The sequence below is a fragment of the Kryptolebias marmoratus genome, linkage group LG4 (genome assembly GCF_001649575.2).
Source record: "Kryptolebias marmoratus isolate JLee-2015 linkage group LG4, ASM164957v2, whole genome shotgun sequence".
NCBI lineage: Eukaryota > Metazoa > Chordata > Actinopteri > Cyprinodontiformes > Rivulidae > Kryptolebias > Kryptolebias marmoratus.
In genome coordinates this window covers 21,494,336-21,508,362 of record NC_051433.1, presented here as the reverse complement: position 1 = coordinate 21,508,362, position 14,027 = coordinate 21,494,336, and the positions used below count along the sequence as shown (strand labels likewise).

Genomic DNA, 14,027 nt, shown 5'->3' with positions numbered 1-14,027 from the left:
ACATCCATGTTGATTCAAACTAGTCTGAGAAATCAAGATGCACTCTTAAGCTGGTCATCTTAAAGCTTCTGTCCACAATTGTTTTCCTGATGCTCAACAAGTTGAGTGATTTTACCACATTACAAAGACAGTAAATCACTGCAATGTTTTGTTAAAGCCAAGATCAGTTTGTTTTTGTAAAGACTGGGCAAAAAACACAAGGAAGTTTCCCTGACCGGGAATCGAACCCAGGCCGCGGCGGTGAAAGCGCCGAATCCTAGCTACTAGACCACCAGGGAACAGTCATGTGTGTTCAGTGTCCTCATCATGCAGTATTAACAGCTCAAACATTGGTGAGCAGTTTCCCTGAAACTTCCTCGTGGTGAAAGCGCCACATCCTGGCGTCTAGACCAACAGGGAACTGTGAGATTGCTATTCTGTCGTAATATGTCGGTTTTAACATGTTTAGTATTTGTTGGAATCATTGCAATTCAAGGCAAAGCTGGAAAACACTAAATGAATTTGTACGGTAACTGTTTAAGAACTTTAGAAAGTAATTGTTTTTTTCCTTTTTTTGTTTTGTCAAACAAACACACCAATTTAAATGAATGGTGGTTAGAGTAAGCACAGTGTCATCTTAGACTCTGAGTTTCTCTAGATATTGTAGTCATATACCATTTTTCCATTTTATGTATTGTGTACCCCACTTTGCAAATGACAGAGTTAATAGATTTTTAAGACACATATTTGTATTTGTGCTTTTTTAATTGCACATCACTTAGCTGTTTCATAATATTGTACAATAGGTAATACAATCATAGATCATAAAAGCATAGATTTTTTTCGTACCCTATAACAGGATTCATTTTATTCACACAGATTTGATAATGTAAGAAAATCTAAATGATTTTTTTAAACAAGAAAATCTTTTTATTTTGCCCATTTCATTCCTTTTATTCTTATTTGCACCTTTTTTATCTTTAGATTCAAACAGTTAACTTTGTACATTGGTTTTTTAAAGGTATGCTGAACTGCAGACATACACAGAACTGGACTTCCATCCAATAAAAGATGGACATTGTGACATCATTATTGAAAAACCCACTGTTTTTATGAAACTTGATGCTGGTGAGTAATAAAGATTTGTCTGACTCAGTTTAGGAAATTTTTACTTTTAATACAGAATACAAAAAACAAAATACTACTTTTGTTTATCTGTGCAAACTTAGATTGATGCTAAAAACAAAAGGTGCTTCATCAGTCATTCTATGTTCACAGTATGTAACAGCTGTCAGTCCACTAAGGACTTTACTAAAACTGATTGAATTTTGAAAGTCCAGAGTGTTTTCTTCTTTCTTTCTGGCTCAGTATTATGGTACACATAATACTTGTTTTTTTCTTTCTAACAGGGGTGAACATGTACCACCATTTCTGCGATTTTGTCAATCTCTACATCTCCCAGCACATTAATAATTCCTTCAACACAGACGTCAACATTGTCATGTGGGATACGGTGGGTACCAATCTCCCCATACCGTTTTATCAACAAGTAGACTTTTTAGTTCACTGTATTTTTATGATTAAGTAGCAGAAACTGGACAATTAATAAAATATAGCTTATCAAATTCAGTTTGTCATCACAAATCACTTTAAGGACAGTGTGTTTAATCTGCACTTTATCACTTAATCTGCACTTCAATGTTAAAAGATTATTACATTTTGTAATTGTTTATGTTTTTATTTGTTTATCAATAACAAACAAAACTTTTTATGTTGATAGAGAGTGTCTGTTTGAATGGTAGATCAAGTAATTTTCTTCTTTTCTTCTTTTCTGCATCTTTTCCCAGAGTTATTATGGTTATGGGGACCTGTTCAGTGAAACATGGAGAGCCTTTACAGAGTTTGACATCATCCATTTGAAGACTTATGACTCTAAAAGAGTGGGTGCAACCTCATTTCTGTTTTACTCCTCCATAAGGCACTCTTAATTATTTATTAGTAGCCTATAAAAGTCCTTTAAATTTATTTCTACTCTCGAAGTTTGTTTGTAGCAGTGAGTGAATTCAACTAAACATGTGTAACAGATAAGAAATATATAATTTAAGGGTGTAACGTGACACATAAGTCTTTGTTTGGTACACACTGGGAGATCACAGTTTGGTAAAGGTTCAATCAGTCAATCAGTGAAAACATTATTCATAACGCTACAAAAAGCGACTTTAACTGAGCCTTGATGCTGCAAGCGGTGCGGCTTTGTAGTATACCAAAGTCGTATTAAAACATTACGACTTCTTACATATATAAGGCGCTCCGGATTATAAGGTGCACTGTTGTTTTTTGAGAAACTGAAGGCTTGTAAGTGCGCCTTATAGACCGGAAAATACGTTTTGAACTGAGAAAACTTCCGGGATGGGAAGCAAAAAATCTTCAGCTACAGATTAGAAGCCCAGTTGTTTTGGGTTAGGGTTAGTTTCGATTTGCCATGTCCTGGATGTCTGAGAATCTACACCAGCATGTCAAGTTTGTCAGTCCCTTTGAAAGCAAATACTTTAATTAAATACACATATTACCACATATTACTGGGGGTTTTTTAACCACAAAAACAACCTCTTAAAATATTGTGTTTTGAATGGCTGCCTTTTTTGATCTATTCTCATTTTTCAATAGGTTTGTTTCAAAGATTGCTTCTTCTCCCTTCTGCCAAGAATGAGATATGGACTTTTTTACAACACACCTCTGGTAATTTATCCTTCACACATACAGTACATACATGCGTGTGTTTTACTTATTGTGTTTTTGGTGAATTTTGAAGAATCAACCTGTCAGAATAATAGAATAAAAGTGTTTACTTTCAGTTGTCTATACCACTCAAGTACAGAATTCAAAACATTGTCTAAAAACATTCAGAAATAAAGATTGTTCCTCTTACCTTCCTACAATTATCTGATAAAATAAAATCACCAAGTTATTAAAAAAAATCCTTGTAGACTGAGACTTTATGATCGAGGTTTACCTTTATGCAGCGACAACAGAGAAACACTCCTTCATTACTTGTTTATTACATGTACACCACATGATAAACAATTTATTTATATAAAAATTCTGTTTGGCAACTTCCATTGTATGGCTTCAGTTGTGAAGGAGTATAGTCATTTTTCTTTGCTTTTAGTGCTTTGTCTATCAATGATAAATCAAAATTTAAGACTGTGAAAATACTCTCTGCAGAGACCTTTCACTGGTCACTGGTCACTAATCTTGTTCCTCATATCTCAGAGATAGTAAGCATCTTTAAGATCTTACGTCATCCCAATAAATGTTTGCTAAGAGTAAAGTCATAAGTGTAATTATTAATTGATTTTGAATTTCATTTGATTTAAAGACACATAATAACCAAGTATACCTTTGGAGAAACAGACACTGGAAAATGAATCAGTCAGTGTTACATAAAAAAGTTTATTAAGCCTTCATGTTCTTTAAATCATCATAAAGATGACAGCGTGAGCTGTTGTTTGTACAACTCAGTTTTAGTCAATTTAAACTTTTTTTTTTCCTCCACACAGCCATAAATATACAACAAACACACACTGTTCCATTTCACATGCGACAGTTCCCAAAATGGAAGCACCGTCTGGGATTTTAATTTTTATACAATTTTTATATTTATTCATTGGTCTATTTTCACCACAAGCACAATTATATCCAGTTCAGTGAAAAACATCCTATTTATGACCAGCATTTATGTGATGCATTCAAAACATCAGCAGGAGCCAGTGTGCTTAGGTTATTTAAATGATAATTCCAAGGTAATGACTATAAAGATGATACCATATAAATATGTGTTGTCTCGTGGCTCCAGCCTTGAGCTGTGAAACATTGCTCGGTCAGCCTCAAGCTGATGCTGATTATCGTTCCCGGATATGTCATGTTTATATTCATGTGTTCACATTTAGAACTGCTCTGCAGGAGTCTGAGTATGAGAAATACACTGGCGCATATAAAATTCATTTCCTGGAGACAAGGAAATATGTTGACAGTTGTCTAATTCCTACTCCTGAATATGTTTTTCACCTGCATCCAATGCTGTGGTCAGAATCAATTAGCCTTCAATTTTTTTCTTTCAGCTTGTAAAGACATTTTCTTTATAAGAAATATTCCTTATTATGACAATATGTGTCTTTATTATAAATGATTGCTACTGAACATATGAAGAGTGAACTGTATGTGGGAAGGAAATGAACCCGTCACGTTTTGTGTTGATTGCAGGTCTCTGATTGCTACACAGAAGGAATGTTCAGGGCTTTCTCTCAGCACGTTCTGCATCGGCTGAACATCTTTCAGGATGGACTGAAGGTAGGGATACCATCTTCAAGGAATAAAGGCTTAGCATTCTTCGAGGAATGCATAGCACCCACCGCCTTTCATGCCTGAGTGTTAGTCTAAAATTATCTTTTGGTGAGAAGTGACAGTTATAGTAATTTTAGTCAAACCTTGTAAATGATATTATGCGGGATCCCATGCAATATTGCAAGATCTTGCAAGAATAGTATGTATTGAAGATGACTCCCAGCTACTACCACCTCAAACTTTAGCTCAGTATCTGTAGATTAGATCATTTTTGTGCTGCCTAAGGTTGATTAGCTCTGGGGTCCATCTTGAATTGGGTTAACTCCAAAAACTCATCAGTTGTAGATGTACATCCAGTGATTAATTACTGAGAGTTTCATTAAAATCTGTCCAGTGGTTCATGAGTTATTTTGCGAACAGTACAGACAAACAGACACAGGCAAAACCATATTCCACTTTTGCACACGTGTCAAACTCAAGGCCCGCGGGCCAGATCAGGCCCTCTGTAACATTTTATCCGGCCCATAAGATAACGGTTAGATTTCATTAGGTCCGGCCCTCTAGTCTGGGATAGATCAAGTTTCTGATTCTTATTGTGCTTAAAAAAAACTGAGCCTAATTAGTGAAGTTTTCTCTTGACAGTGACTTATAAGCCAGCAATATATGGTTTTAATTTCTGTATGATCAGGTTTTTGTTGATGGCTTTTTAAAAAAATCTGTTTTAATGTTAAAAAATTCATTTAAAAGCTGAGTGAGGCGTATGAAATGACTGCTAATGATGTGCTTTTTGAAGTTTGATCTATTTGTCTGTGTTCATTAAAGTTTGTTTGCTCTAAATTCTGTATAATCTGTAACTGGGAAAAGGTCATTGATATTTCTATATAAATAATTTGACATAATTCTTCTAATACCAAGGTTGATTTATGTAATTTTTAATAAATATTGATCGTGATTGGCCCTTGGCTAGGACCAATTTTTTAATTTTGGCCCCCTTGCATCACTGGGTTTGACACCCCTGCACCATTGCCTTCAGTGGCAGATGATGATCATTGTAAATAATGCATTTAACTTATCAAACAGAGTTTTTTTATATGCTGAAAGGACTGTATTCCACAAAAAATGTTCTCTGCTGTATCAAACCTGCTGCTAAAAACTGTTAAGTTAGGAGTTTTTTACCAAGCTTGAGTTCCTGAGCATCAGGTTGTTGTGTTGTAGGCTTCAGACACTTGTGTGAAGATCGTAAACTGTGAGATGTAAGAGAGCAGTGGAAGCAGCTGTTGTTCCCTACTCCCACATTTCTTTGTAGATCAGGGATCTTAATGATAAATTTGGGTAACTGTTACCGCATAAGTATTCCAGTATTAAAATCACACATGCATCAGTACACTGTCAGTTCTTTAAGATGCCCAGTTTAAAGTGATGACAAGTGGCAGCATCCCGATAACCTCTTCCTTCGTCTGGAGCAGCTCATTGGCTATTCATGCTAAGAGGCTTTGCAGTGAAACATGAGGCTGCTGATGATACCAGCAGCTGTATAAGTGGTCTCGTTGGTCATGACCCTCTCTCCAGCTCCTTCTTTTATCATTAGATTTATGGAATCAGTTAGACAATCACCCTTTTTTTTTCCTAAAGAGTGACTCACGCTGCTGCTATCCTCTATTGTGTACTAGTTATTCACCTTGTTATCCTCTGTTATCTTCTCGCATAATCACTGTGGTCTTACTGTGGCACTTTTCTGTTTATTTTTGTCAGATATTAGAAATTAGATCAGTACCTGATGAAAATGTTCATTTTGCTGCTCGGTTGTGTAATTCGGGTCTTCACTGCAATGGGTTATTGTAATTGTGCTGACCTAATTTTGATTTTGTATGATTTCTGTTGCTCGTTCCCTTTTGTTACAACACTTGCATACACTTTCTGAACACTAGGTGGCAGTAGAGACTGCAGAAACAAAAGTAATCTGTTCACTGGCTGTTCAAACTACTAGGAGAGGAGTTGGAAGGGGAAAAAAAAGGTTTCTGCTATAGAAATGATTTTTTTAATGTGAATTCAGACATTTTCCTCCGTCCGCTTTGCTGTTTATAAGAAACGTTTGATGTAGAATTATTCGGGCGATTCTGAATTAGCGGCATGTTTTTCCAAGCAGCCTATCTTTTGTGTCCTTGGCTGATTGATTATTGGGTTCACTGTTGTTTTCAGGAGGGGCGTGTTCGTGTCACCCTGCTGGCGCGCAGCACAGAATACAGAAGAATACTTAACCAGGTGGAGGTGACTTCAACCCCCTTTCTTCCTCCCCTATTTTATCTTTCACTTCTCTCTCGTCATGTGGTTCTTCTTTCTTCCTCTTCCTGCCTCCTTCTCTTCTTCTCCCTTAATGCATGCAGCTTTTCTACTCCCCCATCCCCTGCACCTCCCCCTGTCATTGATTTGCCGTCTACCTCCGTTAAGTGCCTATTTAAAATCTTATTTGCTATAAACAGTGCAAGTAGAAAAAGATTGTGATTTATAAAGTCACTGCCCATATTTGTTTGCACTCTCATTGATCACAGAACATGTCCCCTTGTTTGTTTTTTTTGTTTTTTTTTTCTTTTACAGCTCGTAAATGCCCTCAAGACTGTGCCTCTGCTGGAGGTCAATGTGGTGGACTACAAATACAAGTGAGTTATGGATTGCTTACATCGTTCAGAGATGGGACAGTTGTGTTTAGAAATAAATGAGAGATGCGTAACTCCACATATGTCTTTCAGGGACATTCCCTTCCTTGAGCAACTGAGGATCACCCACAACTCTGACATTTTCATCGGTATGCACGGGGCCGGTCTCACTCACCTACTCTTCCTCCCTGACTGGGCTGTCATCTTTGAGCTGTGAGTGGCAGTTTTTTTGTTCAAGTGTGTGTGTGTGTGTGTGTGTGTGTGTGTGAGAGAGAGCGAGAGACTCAACATCAGGAGAGGCTGTGGAGCACAGAACAGACCAGTCGCTTTGGCGGCATCCTGCTTTTAAAGTACCACTCAACCACTTGGTGTACGAATGTGAAAAACTGCCTAATTAATCAGGCGTTCATCACACCTGGCGAGCCTTGGCAGGGAAGCTCATCGGAACGTGTGCGTGTGAATGTGCGCGGCTGCCCGTGTGGCGTGGATTTTTTTTCGTGAATGACACAAAAGAGCGAAGCACATACAATGAGAGAGATGGAAAAAAGGAAGATTGAGGGCAAGATTGAGTGGCAGGCAGAAGAGAATCAGAGATGAGTGTCTGCATCTGTCCTTTTCAGATATAACTGTCAGGATGAGAGCTGCTATCAAGATTTGGCTCGTCTGCGGGGCATTCAGTATGTGACTTGGCAGAAAATGGACAAAGTGTTCCCACAGGACAAGGTAGGCAACCTCCCGCACAAGCCGCTGGCTGCCCAGGAGCTCAGCTGAGACCCTCTGAACTCAAACACATGGTTCATTATGTGCAATCATATGAAACACGCTGAAAATGTGCAAAGTTATACCTCCTCATATGTAATTTTCATATTTTATTTAGGGTCACCATCCTACCCTTGGGGACCATCCTAAGTTTACTAACTACTCCTTTGATGTGAGGGAGTTCATGCGTATTGTGTTGGAGGCAGCTGATTACGTCACACATCATCCCAAATGGCAGCGTGGGACCCGTCACGATGAACTTTAGAGCATCTGTGAGTGTCTGAGGAAAACCCTGCTGTTTTCACATGAAAAAGACCTGTCCGTGTTCCATGTTGGCAGAGCGATTTTAACTACATTCTTAAAAGTTCCCTCATTGTTCGGCGCATCCCAGCCACACTCTGCCATATTTGTCACCGCCTGTCTGCTCGTTTGATAGATCAAGATCAAATAAAGCAGTGTGGTGACACCTAATGTTTGAATCGCTTTTACTATCTTTATTAGTGTCAGATCAGTTAAAGAGTGTGAGCAGTTGAAGCAGCTGGAGAGTAATAAGATGTCTCCCATGTTTCTTCATTACCTCGCTGCGGCTACTTCATTCCATGTCGTCAAAGTTAGCAAATGAGCAGCTGTTGCGGCGTACCTTCACATGCGACATCTTGTCTGATTTGATCAGTGTCACGTTGATGGGAGCTGCTGACAGTCAAACTGCATTTTCTGAGCCCACCCACTGTAGACCGGTCTAATAGTGTGTACTTGTACTCTGTTGGTTTCACAACATGTTTCACTGCAATTAGTCGGGCAAAAGATTTTTATTGTATAATTAAAATGGCAAAAATATCTCATGTTATTGATATTATCACCCTACAGAAACACTACATGAACTTCACCTGTGGTAAATCACACGGTTTTACTCGTGAAAACGTGTCAAATTAACATGTGAAGCATGTTTTGCTGTCTGTGGGATTTTTGTCACGTGTCCATTTGGTCACATGGTTTCCCACGTAGGATCGCAGGTAACAAACGTGGTAAATTCATTATTTTATTTGTTTTTTCCCTGTGAAGGCACAATTCGGGACACCTCCTATTGAAGGGTTCCTGGAAGAGAGCCCAAGGCAGACCCAGAGCTCGCTGAGAGGAATTATCTCTTCTCTCTGGCCGGGGAACACCTTTGGATCCCTCAGGAAGCGCTGGAAACTGTCACCATGGAGAGGCCAAGACCCAACCACAGATAGGCAGAAAATAAACGGATGGATAGATGAATACCATCACAATATCTTAAAAATGAAACAGCGATAAACAGAAATACTGTCAGGTAAATTTGTATTTATTTATTGTTTGTTTTTTTTTAGCTGCCACAGCGAATTGACTTTAGCAGACAAAAAATAGTTATAATTCAGTGGACTTCACATATATTGAGGTAAGATTTGGTGTGGTAGTAGCTGAGTCATCCACAACACATACTCTGAGCACTAATAGATTTGCACAATTTTTTGTTTGTGTTTGTTATCATCAGTCCCTGTACGTCAACACTCCTGCTCGTCTTAAAGAAATAATGTGGTTAAGTTTTGCTCATCAAACACTTGAACCTCTAAAAAGTCACCGATCGAGGACGACTGTGTCACTCCAAAAGCAAAGAATGCGTTTTATTTTGAAATCACCATTCACTGCTTGTGAATTGTTTATGCACATCAATATTAGGAACTGCTAGAAAATAAAAGTAACGGGCAAGTAACGTTTAACACTCTAAACCTAACACTCTAGTATTGTTTTTTGGTGTTGTTTTTGGTGTTTTTAAGACATTTATTTACATGATTTTCTTTTATTTCATTCTAATTTCAGTTGTTAGCTTTTTTAAAATAGCGTTTTATGCTGATTCTTGTTCAGGCACAAATTATTTTGTATTTTACTTAAAAGAAAACTCCATGCCAAGTTTGTAAAATGATGAGAGGACTGCTGCTGTCTGCTGCGTTTTTAACCCCCTTTGAGTCCTTTTGAGTTTTATATGAATGAAAATGGTCTTTATAGAACACACAGGAGTGTCTTTAAGCAGTCTGAAGATTATCTGCGGATTATTTGCTTGGGCCTCTCTGTGATGTTTTACAGTGCCTACACAAAGTATTCACCCCTTTGAATGTTTTCTGCTTTTATTGCTGTCATAAATCCATCATGGCCAATATAAATTAGCCTTCTTTACATAAATAAAAAATTAAATAAAATAGAAAAAAATCAAGTTTCAAAATGAAATCAAATTTCCAGGGAGTAATATCAATTAAATAAAAATATGTACATGTAAAATACGTAATGTACATAATGTAAAATATGTTGCATAAATATTCACTCCCTTTAAAAAAAGAAAAGATTATTGAAAAGTACAAGTTAGGGATGGAAAAAAGTTCTGTTAAATCCATCAAGGGATGGAAGGAATATGGGACATGTAAAAAAAAATCTACCAGGAGCAGGTCGTCCTCACAAACTGAGTGATCATGAAGAAGGAGAATAGTGAGAGAGACCACCGAGACACCTGTGAGCTCTCTGAAGGAGGTCCAGGCTTCAGCAGGTCAGATGGGAGAGACTGTTGTCCTGGTTCTTCACCTGTCTGAGCTTTATGGGAGAGTGGCAAACAGAGACTCTGTTGAAGAAAACCTTCGACCACAGGGTCTTCCACATGCCATTTGCCAAATTAAGACTGTCACTTTAAAGGGGTAAGTATACAGTCACATTTAGTCACCGTCACATTTATAAACTTAACATTGACAAAAGTATTTTTTTTTTCTTATATTGTTTAAAAAGGCCAATTTATATTGACCATGGTTGATTTATGATGGCAATAAAAACATAAAACATCAAAAGGGGTGAAGTAATACTTTTTATAGGCACTGTGTTTATCTATAACACTGCTTATCTGATTGTGACCTCTTTAGTTTTTGACTTTGCTTGAAATGTTTGCAATTTGAATTTGAAGAGAAGCATACTATTTTGAAATAAAGACATTTTGAAAGAAAAAAAGTTAAACATGTTCCTTTCTGTGCAGGCCACATCAAGCATCAATGGTTTAATTTGTCATAGTTTAATCAATCTTTTTTTTAGGTCTAACCTCCTGTTTTAGCACTTCCTGCTGATGCCACATGGCTTTTTGTTTGGTGTTTTATTGTTTTCTGAGTTTGGATGTAAGAAGGAGAAAGTGATCTGTGTTCCCTGTCATCATAATAAAGTTGCATGACCTCAAATTGAATTAAAAATTATAGGCATGACAGTGACTAGTCTAGGCCACATGGGGGCAGTACAACACCACACATCAGGCTAGACTTGAGTCTTGCGCTCTGACTGCCCATGACTGACTGAGCTCCGAGGTGTTGACTGTAAAAATAATGGATTCACAAAAATACCCCCAAAGGTCTTATGAATACTGTTTATTTTTTCAGTGGCGTTTGCTTCTATAAGCCAAGTTGCTGTCAGCAGTGGGGCTCCTGTGCGGATGTTGTGTTTGAACTTTCTGGATATTGACAGACACCGAGCCCGTCTGGGATGGACACTATTTATGGCCCTGCTCGGGTTGCTGCCAGTGACCTCGTAAAGAAATGAAGAATCTCTTTACTTGGGGATAAAAAAGCAGAGGAACCAATAAGTCTGTGCTTCTTACAGAGTGTGAATAAGATGACCAAATCAGGCTTTGGAGGAGAATCCGCAAAAGAGTAAAAAAAGGCATCGGAAACTATAGTTATTAAAGGTGTGAGGCATATAGTGTGTACATTAGCCTAATTAGTGGGGATGCTTTTACATTTTCTGAACTAACAGGCCTTCCACTTTGTGCCTCAGGTCTTGATTCTGTTTCAGTTAGAAAGATTTCCATCAGGGCTGTCATATTTCCAGCAGAAATGTGGAATTAGTTAACTTATTTGTCCTTCATAAAGGTTTTAGCGCTCCAGGAAAGATTCCCAACAAAGTCTTGAAGAAGGAAGCTGCATTCAGAGTCCTCTTTATTCTGTCGAGCAGGCATTCACTTTAAAAATGTAAAACTCCTAGAGAGGAATTGAATGTAGCCTGAACTTTCTGGTTCTTATTTTTGCAGCCACACTTGATTACTGTCCTGATCTTGCAGTCGTGTCTCTTTGCATTTTCTTCCTTTATCTGTCATAATCCAATGTTTATCTTTAAAGACAACACTTCTCTCTCCCTGCTGAATAAAATCTATCACAGTCTGCTCATCTTACTTGGCCACTTTTCCAGACATCTACACACCAGATATATGAATAATAATAATAAAAAAAACCAGGAGGAATTAATGTAAGAATATTGATCTAAGAGCAAGAAATGTACCTCAAGTTGTGAGCAGATATTACTCCTATGCTTTCACTCCCCTGGGCAAATAATTTCAGATGAGATCTATTACCCTGCTTCTATGTTACACGACACAACAGGAGCCCATATTTTAACTTTTTTTTTTTCTTCTTTCGCCTCCCTACAAAACCACAACACATGAGCAGGATTATGTAGCCTTTGACATGCCATTTCTGTTTAGAATCTAAAATCATTTTAAGATGGCTCTGTAATGTATAAAAACAGGTAAATTAAATTTTACGCCGTTCATCAGCATCAGGGAAAGTGTTTGCGTCACATGATGCGGTTTCCACTGATACTATCAGACAAAGGAGGAGATGAGATAAGTGCTGCAGGTTGTTGCCTCCATTAGCTGATAGAAAAGACCCCCCCCCCTCCCCCGAATCCCACTGGGACACGCAGATACAGGATCAGTCAACAGAACATCAGCCTTTATTCCCTTTTACACATTTAAACGATACTTTTGGATGTTCTTGCCTCCAAGCTTTAAACTCAGAGTGTGGAGCTGTCCGTGGTGCTGAGACCTGGAGCTCCTCACCTCTTGCATCAATGCCTAATCTGTTCCCACTTCAAACTGATCGATTTGTAATAGATTCAAGCAAAGATTTATTGGTTGAAAACAAACACATTTTCACGTTTTTGGTTTCTTTTTCATTGTATTTGGTGGAAAAAAATGAGCTCCACGGATGTTGAGGTCAGAGCCACACAAATTTAATAAACAAACAAAAAAATCAAAAAAATCAAAAACTGGCAACTACTTACCAATAGGGCTCCCTTATGAAAGATGTCTTAATGCTTTATTAAAAAGGTTATTAATTGGCTTGTGAACAGTTTATAAAGCCTTAACAATCATTTATAAAATATGTTTATAACACAGCTCATACAGTGAAGTAGGGTGGCTTTTTGACAAGATCAAGTGCTGTACTTCTGTTCATTTCTCCATAACTTAGACTTTAAATATTAAACATTTATCAATAGTTGTTTAGTTTATCAGCAGTTGTATGGACAAGGTTTGTTTTGGTGTGTGAGGTTATTTAGTTAAAAATTAAGCTAAACAATAAATCACTGTTACCTGAATGAATTAAAGTACGACACTTGATCATGTCAAATAGTGAGCCTGTTTCAGTGTATGAATGGGGCTTTATAGCTTCTGGGAGTTTCAAACAGAAGGCAGCTGGAGTTAGTTTTTTATGTTTCACTTCTCATCCAAGGAGCTTTTTCAGTTTAAAAAACTGTATGTAGTTCCAAACTTTTACAATGCAACAAGGTGCTCCTTTAAAGCAAGTTGAAATCGCATGCAAATTACTCCCCCTCCATTCCCCCCTGAGGGTCGTTAGGGTTTTTGTAAGCCTGGTTCACAGAAGATGTTTTGGTCACATGCATGAAAGTGTGAACGTGACTGGGAATCAAGTCTAATGCCCCACTGTATGTGTATTTATAACTGTTTTAAAAGTGATTGTTATTGATTTGTAAAGCAAATTCATAACAAACGTATTTATAAAGCATTATTAAATCCTTTATAAAGGCATCCTTCTTTGGGGGTAGTACTAAAAACTGTGCGTGCCCCCCTGTTTTTGTTAAGTTTTGCTTGTTTAGTTGACACCGGGTGCACTGTGTGGCCAAGCAGCGCTGGCAACAAAAACACAAGAGAGAGAGAGAGAGAGAGAGAGAGAGAGAGAGAGAGAGAGAGAGAGAGAGACATCTGAACGGATCGGATCCCTCTCACCTCGGGTCGTTAGTGGACTTCGATCTCCTCTAAGTCTTAATGACTGCAAATACAGCGCAGAACAATCAATCGCCATCAACACGCCGGAATATTCTGGGATGGAATAATTGATAGGCTTGTCTCCTGGTGCGTAACGGAGAGGCTGCGGTGATTAAATTCGGTTTAACATCTTGGTGGTGGTGGTCTGTGTGTGTGTGTGTGTGTGTGTGTGTGTGTGTGTGTGTGTG

At 38.0% G+C, this 14,027-nt stretch overlaps 1 protein-coding gene and 1 non-coding gene across 4 annotated transcripts in view; one reads left to right on the top strand and one right to left on the bottom strand.

The window, feature by feature from the left end:
* eogt (EGF domain-specific O-linked N-acetylglucosamine (GlcNAc) transferase) overlaps nucleotides 1–10,167 on the top strand; it is a 13,977-nt gene extending 3,810 nt beyond the window's left edge. The window contains exons 7-17 of one of the 3 annotated variants that reach the window (XM_037975300.1): nucleotides 1,001–1,107; nucleotides 1,389–1,492; nucleotides 1,827–1,919; nucleotides 2,647–2,718; nucleotides 4,243–4,329; nucleotides 6,523–6,585; nucleotides 6,919–6,980; nucleotides 7,071–7,190; nucleotides 7,598–7,700; nucleotides 7,855–8,008; nucleotides 8,799–10,167. In XM_037975300.1, the coding sequence (XP_037831228.1) occupies nucleotides 1,001–1,107; nucleotides 1,389–1,492; nucleotides 1,827–1,919; nucleotides 2,647–2,718; nucleotides 4,243–4,329; nucleotides 6,523–6,585; nucleotides 6,919–6,980; nucleotides 7,071–7,190; nucleotides 7,598–7,700; nucleotides 7,855–8,001 (958 nt within the window). In that variant the 3' untranslated portion in view covers nucleotides 8,002–8,008; nucleotides 8,799–10,167. Of the gene's footprint in view, nucleotides 1–1,000; nucleotides 1,108–1,388; nucleotides 1,493–1,826; nucleotides 1,920–2,646; nucleotides 2,719–4,242; nucleotides 4,330–6,522; nucleotides 6,592–6,918; nucleotides 6,981–7,070; nucleotides 7,191–7,597; nucleotides 7,701–7,854; nucleotides 8,009–8,798 lie in introns of all 3 variants that reach the window. The other 2 variants (XM_037975299.1, XM_037975301.1) reach the window with 2 other exon arrangements.
* On the bottom strand, nucleotides 207–278 carry trnae-uuc. Its single transcript has one exon. It is a non-coding gene; the product is annotated as a tRNA-Glu (tRNA).
* Nucleotides 10,168–14,027: the final 3,860 nt, after the last annotated feature.